General features: G+C 42.4%; 1 protein-coding gene across 1 annotated transcript in view; it reads right to left on the bottom strand.

Annotated features, from left to right (window-relative positions):
* TARS (threonyl-tRNA synthetase) overlaps positions 1-5,589 on the bottom strand; it is a 31,442-nt gene extending 25,853 nt beyond the window's left edge. Inside the window, 3 exon segments of the mRNA XM_021076644.1 lie at positions 996-1,001; positions 1,004-1,075; positions 5,376-5,589. Of these exon segments, the coding sequence (XP_020932303.1) occupies positions 996-1,001; positions 1,004-1,075; positions 5,376-5,432 (135 nt within the window). The 5' untranslated portion in view covers positions 5,433-5,589.

The following is a 17,802-nucleotide window of genomic DNA, read 5'->3' as shown; positions in this document are numbered from 1 at the left end:
GTACTACTCATACTGAAAGATTAAAAAAAAAAAAAAGAAACTAGGGAACATAACATTTTTCCATTCATTGCAAATTTTGAAATTCACAATCAATTCCCTGTACAATTACAGTGGGATATAATGGACAAAACATAACAGAAATGGTTATGCGGGGCTCTAAGCAACACAGTGGTTCCTGATCAACCACAAACTTCTCCTAAAGTAAATGGATGCACTATAAATTTAGCAATGCAACATTTATAAAAACAGCTCCTTAAAGTTTACTATGTCACAGTATAGTTCTTAAAAGCCTATTCCTTTGTTCTTCTGCATGCTGGTATCTTTCTAAAGAGTCTCTAATAAAATTGTCATGATGACAAGCCCAGAAAGTGAAGCATAGCTCATGCAGTTCAAGAACAAAGTGAGAAGACAAGCACAACTGCCTCCCAAAGCAGAACACCCAGAAACCAGGTCGGTTACGGACTAACTTCAGGAATACCAGTTCCTTTTAGTGTGAGCCTGGCAAACTAAAAGCTGTTTTCTCTGCACTTGAGAGGCATCAGGAGATGTGCCCTAGCTTAAAACCAAACCCTAGTGGCAGGTCCAGGGGAGACAGTGCGAATGAGGTCAAGGAACTGGGCTTTTTTGGTTTCTGTTGTATTCGGTATAAACTCAAACACAGAGTCTCTTAACATCTCATTGAATGAAATGGTCAGACAGCTAGCAACCAGTCTAGCAACTGACTACCATAGCCTGCTTTTTGCCAACTTTTGTTTTCTGGTTTTCAGATCTAATCCCACAGATGATTTTACAATCATACTCGTTTTCCTTTTTCAGTAACAAGTAATTGCAAGTCTTTCTTCTCCTTTCAGATTTCCTAATTCTTCTTCCAGATTTCTCAAACTTATGCCATTTTATGACCCCACAGAAAACCATTAGCATCTTACACAGGATGAGTCTGAGACAGCTCCCGACACCCATCAATCTCTGAAGACAAAGCCCCTGAAGACATTTACCTCTGTCGACCTCCATCCCCAGATCCTTCTTTGTTCTTCTTCTTGCCTCCTTCCTTTCGCTTTTCCTCAGCGGCACTCACCTAAATAAGCAAAAAAGACACGAAGGTTTTATATTTAATTGAATTTGACACCCATCCATGCTGCCCCAGAAGTTATGAGAATGTTAATTTAGCACTCATATTTTTGAAAAGTAGAAACCTGATTTTCAATGACTAGAAAATTAAACTACTGTCAAAGACAAGTTAACAACTTAGAATGATGACAAGTCCTTAAAAAAGTAGACGAGTTACCTTAATGTTCCAGTCCTCAAATTTCATTCATTTTTGCCTGTTCTCATGACTCTTGCTTCAGTTTTAAATGTACATATACTAAATATACAGCTACAAGTAGCATGCCATTCAGTATTTTGAGGAAAAAATCTAATGCAATGTATATCTATCCATTTCATAAGCACTACCCAGATTCCCTGTGCTCACATTATTTTGTTAAACCCTGTGGAAGAAGCAAACACAAGACGCAATCCCTGCCATGTGCAAACTTAATCTCTCTGGGGGAAACTAAGGCAATACAGGTGTGAGAAACTCCTGGAGGAGAAAGGAACACAGCTACAGCACTCTGATCAGACATCAAATAACCGAGGACAAAAGTAAGCGTTACCGCTTTAAAGGACTGAGAAGATTTTAACAGTCTGGATTTTGAGAATGGAGGAAATTCATTCTAGGTATACATAGAAACTTATTGTCAGAAGTGTTTGTCAGGGGGAGAGAAAATGACTAAACTTTTAAGGAAATAACGTCAGACAGACTAGGGCTCAGACAGAAGCAAGCACTAAAAGCTACCAGAAGGAATATGGACTTTCATCAGAAGTCCATGAAGTTACGGAAAATTTTAAGATAGGAAGTCTTGTGCAAAAAACAACCGAGGGAGTTCCCATCGTGGCTCAGCGGTTGGTTTAAGAACCCTACTAGTATCCATGAGGATGCAGGTTTGATCCCCGGCCTCACGCAGTGGGTTAAGGATCTAGCTTTGCCATAAGCTGCGGTATAAGTCGCAGAGGCGGCTCAGATCTGGAGTGGGCTGTGGCGCAGCCGGCAGCAACAGCTCCGATTAGACCCCTAGCCTAGGAACTTCCATATGTCACAGGTGAGGCCCCTAAAAAAAAAGCAACCAATGGCAGAGTTGGTGTCACCAGCGGTTCTTAACCACAGCAATTTTGCGCCCCAGCGGACATTTGACAATGCCTGGAAACCTTTTTGGTTATCGAAATGGGCGGGGGGGGGGGGGGAGGATACAGTCGGCATATAGTGTGTAGAGACCAGGGATGTTGCTAACCATCCAATAATGCACAGGACAGCTTCCCACAACAAAGAATTATGCAGGAGTTCCCGTCGTGGCGCAGTGGTTAACGAATCCGACTAGGAAGCATGAGGTTGTGGGTTCGGTCCCTGCCCTTGCTCAGTGGGTTAAGGATCCGGCGTTGCTCTGAGCTGTGGTGTAGGTTGCAGACGCGGCTCGGATCCCGTGTTGCTGTGGCTCTGGCGTAGGCTGGTGGCTACAGCTCCGATTAGACGCCTAGCCTGGGAACCTCCATATGCCGCGGGAGCGGCCCAAAGAATTAGCAAAAAACAAAAAAAAAAAAAAAAAAAAGAATTATGCAGTCCACAATGTCAAGAATGTTCAGGTGGAGAAACCCTGAATCACATTACGAGATGCTGCAGAGTATCTCATTAGAATTACCTCCCTGTGACTGTTCAGATACGAACATCATAAAGACAATTTCATTACATAAAGTTTTACAATTTACAGTGTTCCTCCACAATCACATCTGATTCTCATGGAAATATTATAAGGTGGGTATTATTATTTCCATTTTATAGATGAGATTAAAACAGAAAAAGATGATTTTTTTCCAGGTTCACAAAATCTACAAGTGGCAGGAAAAAAAGATGCTCATCCAGATGATGACAGTGGTCAACTCTAAGGGGGAAATGTGGTCATCAGCAGTGAAGGAGTTTTGAGGGCAGAACTGGGGATATAAAGGAGGGACTTTAGTTTTGTATATGGTTTTTTGGGTTTTTTTTTTTTTTTTTTTTTTTTTTTTTTTTTTTTTTTTTTTTGCTTTTTTAGGGCCACACTAGCGGCATGTGAAGGTTCCCAGGCTAAGGGTCAAATCAAAGCTACAGCTGCCAGCCTACACCAGTCACAGCAGCACCAGATCCGAGCCACATCTGCGACCTATACCACAGCTCAGAGCAACACCGGATCCTTAACACACTGAACGAGGCCAGGGATCAAATCCGAAACCTCACGGTTCCTAGTGGGATTCGTTTCCGCTGCGCCATGACAGGAACTCCCTGGTTATTTTTTTTGTTGTTTTTTTGTTTTTTGTTTTTGTTTTTTTTTGCACAAGCCACTGTAGTGACAATACCAGATCCTTAACTTGCTGAGCCACAAGAGAACTTCTGTATGTTTTTAACTTTTGAACTTTTTAAAAAGTCTTAAGATATATTCCTATACTATATAATTCATCCACATAAGCTATATAATTCAATGATTTTTAGTATATTAACATTTGCCCAACTATCACTGTTTTCAATTTCATCACTCCAAAAGGAAACCCTGAACCCATTAGCCGTCATTCTCAGTTTCTCCCTCTCCCCAGCACTTGGCAACCACTAATCTTTCTGTCCCTATAGCTTTGACTATTCTAGGTATTTCATATAAATGGAATCATTCAATACGTGGTCTTTTGTGACCACATTTTTTGTGTGAGCTTTCACTTAGTACAATGATTTCAGGATGATCTGTGTTACATGTATCAGCATTTCATTCCTTTTTATTGTCATATAATATTCCTATTTATATTTATATTTACCCATGTGTCACTTGTGGACATATTGGTTGTTCCTTTCAATTTAACAAAACATGATTTGTGTAATTTCAAAAATAAAATTTTAAAATGTGACTATAAATTTCACGCTAATACTTTCCCCACTCTGGGATTCAGGATTTAATAAACTTTTAAGATTTAGTATAGCCAACAGCTGAACAATAAACACATCTTAAACCAATTCTAATCAGGCAAAGCACTAACCGACAGGAATATAAGAACACCTACATGCCTTCTCTATACTATAGGATTAGTGGAGTTCCCACTGTGGTGCAACAGAAACCCAGAATCCGATTAGGAACCATGAGGTTGCAGGTTCGATCCCTGGCCTCGCTCAGTGGGTTAAGGATCCTACGTTGCCTGCAAGCTGTGGTGTAGGCTGCAGGGGTGGCTTGGATCTGGCATGGCTGTGGCTGTGGCAGGGGCCGGCAGGTACAGCTCTGATTATACCCCTAGCCTGGGAACCTCCATGTGCTGCGGGTGCAGCCCTAAAAAGACAAAAAAAAAAAAAAAAATTAAAAAAAATACTATAGGATTAGCCATATCAGGTAAAAAGAAGGGGAAAAATTAATTGCAGGTCTGTCAGTGAAAATTTAAAATGGAAAGATAATTAAATAATTCTATTTTCCTGATTAAATGTTTTTGATTTTGATCCTATGGGTATTTGCTAAAAGAACAGAAGTAATGGAAAAGGAGAGAATTAACACCAAGGCTTTTATGTCTTCAAAATACCTCTCCATTTTACAAATGAGAATAGTGGCTGAAAGAAAGTAGATAATTCCCCATGTGTGCACAGCCGTTAAGTAGAACAGCCCAGGGACATTAAAATGGTACACAGAACAGACTGAGGATGTTCCTGATACTAAAGGGAAAGTTCAGAGCTGAAATGTTGAGCTTTTGCGAATGGGCTAAGTATTGCCTCCAGCACCAAGCAGGGAAGTGTGTAACTTCTCTAGAGTTTGTCAGCTGCGGTCACCCAGCCTCCATCACTTATTATAAACCACCCAAAGCTTGAGCAAGTTGGACCAGGTCTCGGTGACTAGGCTTTCCCTTCCTTAAACTGGGGATCTTACCCCTACGCGGTTTTAGAATTAAACGAGGCCCTGCAACATTCTTCCCAACTATGGTGAGCGAAAGACAGGAGTCTAGGAGTCTGTCCGGAGCCCTAGACTCTAATTCTGTCTTCGGCTTCTAGTTAGTTGTGTGACTCAAAGCAAGACACTCAAGATCTCAGTTTCTTCATATACAAAAGAGAATGGACCCTGAAAAGACCTGCAAGGCCTCGCTCTACTGTATGAATTTGAGTTTCCTCGCCAAAGGAGGCCCTGACTTACTCAGGAGCTCCATTGCCCCTCTCGGACTCCTCCACCCCCCTACACCGCACCCCCTACACGACCGGGGCCACTTCCTCCACCCCTGGCTCCCCGGTAAAGCAACGTGGGTACCGGGAGAGCCCAGCCCAACCTCCAGGCTCTACTCTGCCCACTCACCGGCTTCTCCTCGCCTCCCATCTTTCCTGAAGGACTGTGGGCTTTCTCCTCAGACATCGGCAAATCACCCCAAAGAAAAAAAAAAAAAAATCCAAAACGATAGGCTGCACAGGAGAGTGGACGACAGATAGAATTGGGCTTGAACGCCCGGAAATCCTCTGCTTGCGCCACTCGTGCCAGCTGATGCAATAGGAAAGCGCCCAAACTCCGCCTCCTAACTTGACGGGAGAAGCGGCAGCCAATCGACAAGGGGGAATGGCGGGCCCTCCTTTCTCTAAACCAATGAAAAAGCTTGTCGGGCTATAGTCCTTCTAAGAAATCAGAGTGAGGCAGGGGCAGGAGAAGAAACTGCAGACGTTAAACCCGCAGGCCTGCTTTTCCCAGGGTACCCGGCTTTTCCCAGATCCTAGAAGTCCGCAGTGCGCCTGCGCCTTCTTCTGGGTGACTCGGTGACTCGACCTATTATTCTAGGGCCTTTTCGGCCACCGTAGCGAGAGAGAGGAGCTAAGTTTAAGTTTCCGGGAAGTCTCGGCCACCTGAATATCATCCCTGCCGCTGGGGCCGGACTCCGGAAGAGTGGCCAGCGTTCCCTGCAGCTTCGGCGTCGCCTGACCTGGCCTGACTGCTGAGTTCTGGAGACTTCTCAGGGATCCCAAGTCTGTGGCAGTGAATCGAGTGAACCCTCCTCACTGCAATTCAGGATTCCCAAGACCCAGGCCTTGGTGATCCAGGAACGAGCGCCTTTGCTCGGAAGTTCATTAGTACATGTCACCGCCTACCTATATTGCATCAGAAAGCATTGAACATGCAGTGAAACTTTCAATTAAGGAAATAACCACTCCGACTCCACGGATTCTCCCGTAGAGGTCTCAGTGTTTCGAATCTCCTGGTCTACTTTCATTTATTTTACCAGCCAATTGAAAACCGTTACTAATTTGAAATCAGAAGTGCAGTGAGTTCGTCTATAGTTTATGACCATCACCAACTTACTCCATCACCAGGTTTTATAGATTTTACTTTATAAATATCAGTCCTTGACAACTTGACACCTTCAGGGTCGTCCTTCCGTGAAGATCAATAACCAATAGCCTCCTGACCCGACTTTCTGCATTCATTTTTCACATGGCACCAGAATACAATACAAATATGATCATGACAACCTCTTGCTTAAAACTCTTCTTCAAGGGACTTTCAGTATAAAAATAGCCAAAGCTTTGAAGGCCTCTGACTGCCCAACTTTTTCACTTCACCATGCAGTGAACGAGTGATCTTACTGTTTCTCAGGTGTGCTCCCACAGGTTTTTTTTGTACCTGCAGAGTTTATTCTCCCCATCCTTATCTCTTCCTGCTCCACATGCTTTTTGCCTACTTTGCACCTATGTTAGCTCTCAAGAATTGTTGTCTTAGGGGAACCATTTCTTGACCCTTACTGAATGGAGCAAGTCTCCCTGTTAGATCTTCCTGCAGCTGTCTTTATAGCACCTATCAGTTCAGTTTTACGATTATAAAGTTACTGATTGAAAGCTTCTCTAAAGCACAACTTGTGTATTTTTGCCAGCATCTAGCAGATATAAGCCTGGCATACAGTTAACATTCAATACGTGTTGAGGGAATTAATGCGTGTTGAGATAATCCTTGCTTGAAAAACTAACTTTGTTAATAAGAGTAGATTATTGGTAGTACTTTGTGGGTGTTTAAGAAGTTCCAAGAGTTATGCGCAATTTTATAGGCTTAAATAAACCAATCTGACTTTCCATACTTAGAGTAGGAATCAATAGGATCTTACCTTCTATGCAAAACAAGTTAATTATGCTCTTTAGACAGGTTTTCAGAATTGCATCTTAATTTTGAAAAAGAATAACCAGGACCAGAAAGATCAAGGTCACTGAATTTGTTAGAAGCAAAATATAGGCAGAATATAGGCTAATAATGACAGATTGTTCTTACTACTGTGAAACTTGATCTTTAGCAGCTTTTCTTAACCCTTTGTTCTCATTTAACCTCAGAATCAGTCCTGGCCTAAGAATGGTGGAAGAAAAAGCAAAAGGCTTTCCTGAAGTGTTCAAAGTGGGCAGGAATTAGAAGCAGCTGCCCCATCCCCACCCCCCTTTAAAAAAAAAAAAAAAAAAAAATCAGTTGTTGGCAGTATCCTGGTGGCACAGTGCCCTCTGGTGTTGGGAAGGAGTTCCTTCATCATATGCATACTTTGGGCCAAGCAATGATGGGAACTTTGAACACATCTAAAATCCAGAGCACAAAATAATGTTATGCAAACTTTTTTTGGTGTCTGTGTGTGTGTTTATGAACGAGAACAAAAAAAATGTTGACAGACAAACCTATGTTATGCCTACGAACTTTTTAGGACAGCAGGTTCTCAACAGCTCCTCTTTGAGAAGTGGAAAAATTAAGAGCTATGCTACAAAAGTGTTACAAATAATAGGAGATTGCACATAATCAACTTTTTAGAAATATGAATTAGAGGAAGAGTCAAGATCTATAATAATCTGTTATTCCTCATGTAGGAACATTTTTTTTTTTTTATTTATTTATTTTTTTTTTGTCTTTTTGCTATTTCTAGGCGCTCCCGCGGCATATGGAGTTCCCAGCTAGGGTCTAATCGAGCTGGAGCCACCGGCCTACGCCAGAGCCACAGCAACGCAGGATCCGAGCCGCGTCTGCAACCTACACCACAGCTCACGGCAACGCCGGATCGTTAACCCACTGAGCAAGGGCAGGGACCGAACCCGCAACCTCATGGTTCCTAGTCGGATTCGTTAACCACTGCGCCACGACGGGAACTCCAGGAACATTTTTTTAAAAGGACATGCAAAGGATGTATAATGATGGAAGATATGTCTGGGAAGTTCTGCTTTGGTGTTAGTACATCTTAGAAAAACATTCATCTGGAACATAGCCAGGTAAGAGTGAATCTGATTACAGTGAGAATGAGTAGGGATGGTCTTTTGGTTGCAAGGAAGAGACTTATTTGGTGATTCTGACACATAGGGCGTTTATTCTAAAACGACTTGAAGTAGAAAGGCAAACAGGAATCTCATCTGTGTAGCTAGCAGGTGGATTGCAGGAAATTTGACAATTAGGCCTTACAGGAGGCTGCAAAGACGGCAGCTTGATGGTTGATCAGAATCAAGGTAATCTGTAGTAGCAGGAAGTTGTGGCTTTGCATTCTAGTACTCTACTAGTAGCAAGAGTCAGTCTTATTTTTTACTCTTCTTCCTATTACCAGCTGGCCAATTTATTCCATATGTCTTGGTTCAAATGATCAAGGAGGAAAATAAGAATAATTATCTACTTACCAAGCCATGTCATCATAAGTCACAGGCTAATTTATGGACGGGTTGGTTGTTCCTTAGGTCTGGTGCCTCCCCTGCTGTTATGAGTAATAGCTGGGGGACCTGTCATGCGGTCTCCCTCCTGCTGCCAGGATGAGTGTCTTTCCTCATGGACTGTGGGCACCTTCTGAAGGAGATGCTGAGCATGACAGGTGCTACTAGTGTTATATCTAAGGCAAAACGTGTTTGGGATTCATTTAGCAGTATTTTCAGTTACTATCAAGAACTTTGGGTGCTGTTGCACTTAAAAAGGGGCAAAGAGGGTTTTTGGTGGGGTGGGGATGCAGGGTTGCTTCACTTCTAACAACAGCTGACAAAACTAGTTCCATGGAAGTTTCCTGGCGGTGCAGCAGGTTAAGGATCTGGCACTCTCACTGCTGTGGCTTAGGTTGCTGCTGTGGTGTAGGTTCTTTTCCTGGCCTGGGAACTTCCACATGTTGAGTAAGCAGCTAAAAAAAAGCAATCAAAAACAAAAAACAAACCAAAAAACCCCCATGGAATGCACTTCGGAAAATGTGACACTTCCCTTATAAGGTGTTGGTTGTAATGAGTGATTTAATGCTTTCATAAATGAATCTTGGCTTGTGTTTTAGTCTGAAATCCTTAGAGCTGTCAGGCATTTGGTCCCTACTGATAGGAATTTTTTCCTTCTGATTTTTTTGCAGTTCATCCTACAAATTGTATTGTACCTGAAAAAGATGGTAAACATTGTAAATGCTGTTGAAAATTATACCAATCATCATGCACATTCAGGGCATACAAAATACATTTTTGCTATAGACCACAGCACAGAAGCTAATACTGATGCAGATTTAGAAGACAATGTTCACTCAGGCCACAAGCATTATAACTGTGTCAACCGGAAAATTGATCTCTAACACTGAGTATTTTATACCAATGTTTCTGGTGTACTTTTCAAAACTGTTGAAATGTGCCATGGGCATTTTGAATGACAGTGTCAACCTTTAGTATGTGGTTCCAAGATAGAAAATCTGTCCACACCTTGAAGAGGGGACTCTGTGGTATTTGATCCTGGTTTCTTATATGAGTTATTCCAGTTTGTATGGTGGGTTTCCTTCGCACCTGTTAGATTTCATTTCAGTGGATATTAACTTACTGTTCTGACCTAATAACACCTAGCACATCCCCCATTTTCTGCTGCTTTTTTGACGAACACTTTACTTCTTTTAACCTTTTGAGGTTACCCCATTTTCTACCTGTCTAGCCTTTCCTTAAAGGTACACTTTTTCCTCTCTTGCCTCTACCATAATAATTTTTTTCTTAAGGAAGCATCTCTCTTCCTGCAGCTCAGTCTGTCTTCTGCTATTTTACTTTCAGTGTAATCCTGCTTATTTCTAACACTAAACCAAAAGCATATTTTTCAAGTTACTCTCCTTCCTCTTGGATCTCCTAAGAGTTTCTGCTTCCCAGAGACTGAGATTTTAGACATAGGTCTTTTAAAAATTTTAATTACCTTAGAGTTCCCATTGCAGCTCAGTGGAAACAAACCCGACCGGTATCCATGAGGATGTGTGTCGATCCCTGTCCTCACTCATGTAAGTTAAGGATCCTGTATTGCCATGAGCTGTGGTGTAGGTCACAGACATGGCTTGGATCCTGAGTTGCTGTGGCTGTGGCGTAGGCCGGCAGCTGCAGCTCCAATTCAACCCCTAGCCTGGGAACTTCCATGTGCTGCAGGTGCAGCCCTACAAAGACCAAAAAAAAAAAAAAAAGTAATTACCTTCTTCACCTTACAGTTTGCAGTAATTTAACTGCATTATTTCTCTGCCTTATCCCCCTAAAGAACATATTCTTGGAGTTCCCGTCGTGGCGCAGGGGTTAACGAATCTGACTAGGAACCATGAGGTCGCGGGTTCGGTCCCTGCCCTTGCTCAGTGGGTTAACGATCCGGCGTTGCCGTGAGCTGTGGTGTAGGTCGCAGACGCGGCTTGGATCCCGCGTTGCTGTGGCTCTGGCGTAGGCCGGTGGCTACAGCTCCGATTCAACCCCTAGCCTGGGAACCTCCATATGCCGCGGGAGCGGCCCAAGAAATAGCAACAACAGCAACAACAACAACAACAGACAAAAAGAGGCAAAAAGACAAAAAAAAAAAAAAAAAAAAAAAAAAAGAACATATTCTCTTTATAATAAAGGCTCATATCCTGGTCTTGATATCAATAACATGAACCAATTTTTTTTAATTTTTTTAAACTCTCAAGAGCCTACTTAAGATCACATGGCTGGCGAAACCTCTGGACAAACCACAAAAGTCAAAATAGTTACTCCCTCCAGGCTTTTTTCCTAAAATACAGTACAAAAGCCATGAAAAAAGGAGTGGAACTGGGGACAACTGATCTAGTTTTGGGTCCCTAGACCTAGTCCTAAAACTAGAACTAATCCTGAGATTACCTACAGCAGGGCTCTGTAGCCCTTGTGTGCCTTAGCTGCCTTTGTACTTGAATATCCTGCACACTGGCTAAAAATAGCAAACATTATTCCTTCTCACCATACTTAACAGAACATCCCAGCCTAATGTTTAGTGCTAGGAAAAGCTGAAGCAGCCAATTTCTCAGGCTACACATCCTACTTATAAGACAGATGCCTGGCCTGTTCCACTTCCATACCGACTACAACTACTGTAAAATCAGCAGGTCACAATATAAAAGGCTATGAAGCTGCTCAGGAATTTTGCAAGTCAATTGTTAAACACAGCCGTGGTTAAAAATTAAATCAGTTTAAATGCAATGTAGTATCCTGGATGGGATCCTGGAACAAAAAAAAAAAAGTAGAGTAGTGGAAAAGTGATACATTTGAAGTCATAGTTTATAGTATAGCCCTAATGTTAATTTCTTAGCTTTCCTCAATGTACCCTGGTCATTAGAGAAAACAGGGTCAGGAGTACACGGGGACTCGAACTTACCAACCCTTCTGTTAATCTGAAGCTATTTTGAAATAAAATTCATGCAAATTTTTATTCTGAGATAATTTTATGTTTTGTCACATATATAATATTTAAATTATATAAAATTATTTATAAACTTACGATTAAATGTTATATTTTTAAAATATAAATTGTGTTCAAATGTATCAAACATGTTAATAAATATCAAAACTTACCACTTCCTAAATATTTTACTATATTCAACAATTACCTATGCTTTTGAGGTCACTCGTATCTATTCTATCAGTATGGTAAGATGCTGTACCCTTCCTAGCTTATCCAATTCAGAGTTCAGACATTGGTAGCTTGAAACTGGCCATGGTGGGAGTATTTACACCTCAGAAACTGGCAGATCCTACAAATCAGGGCTTATCGTTTTCTCCAGAGAGCTGGTTCTTAGACATTTACCAGCATACCACTGGGTATGTTGTCATAAATCTGTGATAATACATGTGGGGGCTCTTCCTTCTAGATGTACAGTTCGTGGGTTCAGAGGCAATGGAAAGGCTTCCTCATTGTTAGCCTTTAATAACTCATTTGGAGAATGTTTGCTTTTGGGTCTCACAACCTTGGGCTGGATTATTTTGAAAGTCCGAGTCCCTAAGGGAAGAATGCTTCAGCCAGGGAGTGTGGCCATGGGACAGATGAATTGGGACTGCCCCCTGGACACTTTGGGCTCCACATACTGCTGCACCTACAGGCAGAACTGAGAGGTGATTTTCTGGCCAGAATAATTGATCTTGATTACTAGGGGACAAATGGGTTTCTGCTAGGTAAAGGAGGATTTTGTCAGGAACCTAACAAGATTCACTGAGTCATTTTTTTTTAGCACTTCCTTGCCTAATGTTCTGATTGTTGGGAAATGCTGACAATTCAACGAAGACAAGGAAGGAAGGTTAGGGCGATCCCACTAAGTAAAGAACCCTATCTAGCCAGGTCCTCACAGAGGCTAAAGGTAACGTGAATAGCTGCTAGAAGAAGGGAGCTACACAGGACTGGCTACATCATTTGCAGAGCCGAGTAAAATAAAAATGTGGGGCTCCTTTCCCAAATGCTATCAAGAATTTCAATACAGCAACAGCAGAGTATTAACCAAATGTGGGGCCCTTCTAATTTCAGGGATCCCTATTGCCTCACTGATCCTATACCCACGAAGCCGGTCCTCAGCCCTTGCGATCAGAAAGAAATGTGGACAGTAGCAGTTGTGTTTATAGCACTTCTTTCTTATTTTTTTCCCTTCCTCCAACTTTTCCTTCTATCACATATGAAGGACACCATGGGTGGCTAACATTTTAGGCTCCATGAAGGAATATGTTTGAGTCAACATCACTCCAAAATGATGAACAACCTTAAGGGACCTCATGTGTCCCTTGCGTCGTAAACTTTTTACGTGGATGAAAGACTAGAGAGGATGTTGAGGGGGGAAAGTTATGACCTGTACTGATGGACTCCTGTGCCATTGGCTTCCAGTAGCTTCCAGCCAATGGGACTCTTAACAGGAGATGGGAAGGCTCAGAATAAAAGCAGGGTATTTATTCCCCTGGCTCTGTTCTGGGAGGAGGGTGCCATGAGATGTTGATGATTCACTACCCAAGGTCACTGCTCATCTGATGGCAATCCTCTCCACACAATTTTTTTTTTTTTTTTTTAGGGCTGCACCTGCAGCATATAGAAGTATGATCCCAGGCTAGGGGTCAAATCAGAGCTGCAGCTGCCAGCCACAGCCACACAGGATCTGAGCCTTGTCTGTGACCTACACCACAGCTCATGGCAATGCCAGATCCTTAACCCCCGGAGTGAGACCAGGGATTGAACCATATCCTCATGAATACTAGTCAGGTTCATAACCCACTGAGCCACAACAGGAACTCCAGCACACGATTCTTTTCTTCTAGGTTTCAGTAAATACTGGCTCTCCTCACCCCTCCTGACCAAGGAGTGGTTGCAGATTTCCCATTTCTTCTGGCCACAGGTTCCTGACTCACTACACCTCCTCATCCTCTTAAAACCCACTGTAAATAAACACTCTTTTAAGTTACACTAATTTTGAGTTGGCCATGTTTCCTGGTTGGACCCGGTCTGATATCTTTCTGTTCCTCAGCTGTAAAATGAGGCTAAGAATAACACATGATTCTGGAGTTTGTAGGGAGAATAAAATGAAAGTAAATGTATGAAAAGTACTTTGCAAACTCCAAAGGGCTTTAAGAGTTAATTATGTTTGGGGAAATGAATGTTCTGGCTAATTACTCTCTAGACTCATTAGGAACAACCCTAAAAAAATCCACCCGGAGTTCCTGTCGTGGCACAGTGGTTAACGAATCTGACTAGGAACCATGAGGTTGTGGGTTCGGTCCCTGCCCTTGCTCAGTGGGTTAAGGATCCGGCGTTGCCGTGAGCTGTGGTGTAGGTTGCAGATGCGGCTCGGATCCCGAGTTGCTGTGGCTCTGGCGTAGGCTGGCGGCTACAGCTCCAATTAGACCCCTAGCCTGGGAACCTCCATATGCCGCAGAAGCGGCCCAAGAAATAGCAAAAAAAAAAAAAAAAAAAAAAAAAAAAAAAAAATCCACCTGAATCAATCTTCACTTTTATTATATCTCCTCTTTGCCGAGAATGTTACAGTGTTTTTTCACTGCCTAGTGCAGAGATGGTCTTTAAGAGGCCGTCACAGTTTAGACCCTAGTCACTTTCTAGTTTATGTTTCTTCTCTGCCCTCATAAATTCCAGTGAAACAGATGTAGCCCAGGAGTGTTTTTTGTATCCTGGCCTTTGCTCATTTGGTCATGCACTCACCCCTTCAGATTCGTCTAAATCTTGCCGTCTCTTAATGCCCAGCATAAAACCTTAGCAAACTCACAGATACCATTTGTATCTAGAGCATGTGTTGGATATATGCTTCCCTTGGAAATTAATCAAATGTTGGGGACCTTAATATGCCTTATGGTGATCAAGGGCCACATGTTCACCATTTCTCACCTCTCCCCTTTTCTGTGCAGACTGATAGGATTCAGCCTGCTTCCCTTTTCCCGTATGGTGGCAGAGCTACTTTCTTTCCAGAGCTTTTTCTTCCTCTAAGATGTATTGAGATGAGATTCTTCCCACCTGCTCTCTTCTAGTCTGTCCCTGAAATGAAGTGCATGGTCTTTCTTATTTTAAGTATTTGCATTTGCCTTTGCAGAGAGTAGATGGGAGGAATGGCAGAGCAAACAGAGAGACTTGATTAATTTTGCAGTTTTCTAGTAGCCTCCATCCTTCGACCAGTGTTTTCTGGGTCCTTTCCTGCTCTGTGATCTGCTTCTATTATCTCAAAGTGGAGCTCAAGGAACACCACTTCCCCAGTTCCTCACCATTCAGGGACCCTCTGTCTGTAAGATGGTCATTTACATCTCAGGGGGCTGCAGCCTAGGTACCTTGCATTGAAACATCTGTATTTCAGGTGGAAATATCATCTCAATAACAACTGCTACTTTTGAACAACTTATTTAATTAATTATTTAGTTATTCTGCATGGCACCTCATCATTGAGGAAACAGATTTAGGGAGGTTGAATCATTTGGCCAGAGCTAGAGACTTAGTAAAAGCAGGGCTAGGAGTGGACATAGGCCTATTTGTCTCCCAAATCTGTTTCTTCCACTCTTCCAAACCGCATCACCTCAACCTTAGGTTATTTCCTGGCAATTACGAGCTATCTAATGAAAGCATATGTAGGCATTCCTTTTGTTATGTTAATCTTAGTATCTGTATTTTTTATCATTTTTAATTTTCATTTTTAAGAATGTCATTTCCATGTTACTTAAAAAATTAATAATTGGAGACAGAAACATTTTTTATATGTCACTGTATTAGACAATGCATCTTTACTATGGGTTTAATGCAAAGTATGTGTTTACCATGTGTTTATTGGTTAATTGTTCCAGAAAGTTTTGTTTGTTTGTTTGTTTGTTTGTTTTAATGGCCACAACTGCGGCACATGGAATTTCCCAGGGCAGGGGTCGAATCAAAGCTATAGCTTGCAGCAGTGCCATATCCTTAACCCAGTGAGCAATACCAGAGATGGAACCCACATCCTCACAGAGACACCATCAGATTCTTAACCCACTGAACCACAATGGGAACTTCTTGGAAAGTTTTTGTTCAAGAATAAATAAGTTCTGGAGTTCCCATCATAGCTCAGTGGTTAGCAAACCCGACTAGCATCCATGAGGACACAGGTTCGATCCCTGGCCTTGCTCAGTGGGTTAAGGATCTAGTGTTGCCATGAGCTGTGGTGTAGGTCATGGATGTGGCTGGGATGCCATGTTGCTGTGGCTGTGGTGTAGGCCGGCAGCTATAGCTCCGATTGAACCCCTAGCCTGGGAACCTCCATATGCTGTGGGTATAGCCCTAAAAAGAGAGAGAGAGAGAGAGAGAGAATGTATTGTAGTAGAGGCAGGAAGATCTGGTCCCATTTACTTATGAACTGGCTAAAAAAGCCAGCTGTGATGCTATTAGAAGGTAAAGGGAACTCGAATTGAGTGGGGGAAAAAGACAGCTATGATTATCAGCTTCAGGCCAGTAAATAGCTATTGGCATAGGGGTCGTAGCAGTTATGCTAAATATTATTTAATTGTTTCTCTTCCTCCTTCTTTCTACCTCTCTCCATTATATGAGGAATATTGATGCTAGCTAATATTAAGTTTTCAGGAAGAAACATGAATGAATGGATATCAACAAGAATAAAATAGTTGATATGTGTTGATGACACGTTTTCATTTGAATTAAGGACAAGAATGCATGCTGAAGGTCAGAATGCTATAACAGTTTCCAATTTTTCCCCAAGATCTGCTCCCTACCCTGGGTCTGATTTGGAGGCTGACTATTATAGACTGAATGGTTTTTGGTTTTTGTCTTTTGCTTTTTAGGGCTGCACACACAGCATATGGAAGTTCCCAGGCTAGGGGTCAAATTGGAGCTGCAGCTGCCAGCCTGCACCATCGCCACAGTAACACCAGATCCCTGACCTACTAAGTGGAGCCAGGGATCGAACCTTCATCCTCATGGATACTAGTCAGATTTGTTTCCACTGTCCCACAACAGGAACTCCCTAGACTGAATATTTGTGATCCCTTAAAATTCATATGTTGAAACCCTAACCCCCAATGTGATGGAATTAGGAGGTGAGACCTTTGGAGTGTTATTAGGTCTTGAGGCTGGAGGCCTCATGGATGAGCCCAGTGTCTTCATGCAGGAGGATCCAGAGAGGCTCCATGTGTCCTGTGAGGATGCAGAATGAAGACAGCCATCTCTGAACCAGGAAGCATGCGCTCACCAGGCACTGAATCTGCTGATGCGTTAATCTTGGACTTCTCAGCTTCTAGCACTGTGAGAAATAAAATTTCTGTTGTTTATAAGGAACCCAATGTACAGTATGCTTCTATGGCAGCCTGACGGGACCAAGACACTGGCCTTCATCCAGCCATCTTGCCTTCTCAATGCCCCTTGGATTTAAGCCATGGGAAGTAACAGCAGGAGGTCAGAAGGACTGAGGAGCGTGAGATGAGTGTATTGATGCCCCCAGTTCCTTCCTTGTAGGGTCTTCCTGGGCAGGATGTATCTTTTGACCAAATAGGACAGCCCTATTAAGCTGTCTTCCCTGAACAGCTCTCTGAATGCAGTGGTTAGAGAAATGCTCCCTCCCATAGCCCCTTCATGAGTGAGGGATGTATGATTACTAGTCTTAAGTCATGAACTATCTCCTGTGCTTTCCCTACATTATGCCCACACCTTTGATTTTTTTCAAATTACCCAATTTACAGGTGCCAGCTCTTCCTGCCAGGGTCCTGATAACCTTTAAGCTTGAAGTTGAACTGATTGCCCAGTTTTAAAAAATGGTTTCTGCAGTGTCTTCTTTGGGGGTGGCGGAAGTTTCAGGGCTTGGTGCTCAGGGCTTAGAAGCACTAGTCTAGAGACATAGCTTGGACATTGTTTCTTTACTTTCTTTAAATCTTTTCATTTTCTGCTTAATTTTGCCAGGGGAAAAACAATGAATTATTTTACAAACAAGAGCCGTTGTTCAACAAATACACTAATCTGTATCTTTGCTTACTAGAAATATTTGAGTAGCTTTTGGAGGTCTGAACCTCACCTCCAAAGGGGCATG

The sequence above is a fragment of the Sus scrofa genome, chromosome 16 (genome assembly GCF_000003025.6).
Source record: "Sus scrofa isolate TJ Tabasco breed Duroc chromosome 16, Sscrofa11.1, whole genome shotgun sequence".
NCBI classification, from domain to species: domain Eukaryota; kingdom Metazoa; phylum Chordata; class Mammalia; order Artiodactyla; family Suidae; genus Sus; species Sus scrofa.
Note: the sequence above shows the minus strand (reverse complement) of the source record. Positions and strands in the feature narration are given on the sequence as shown.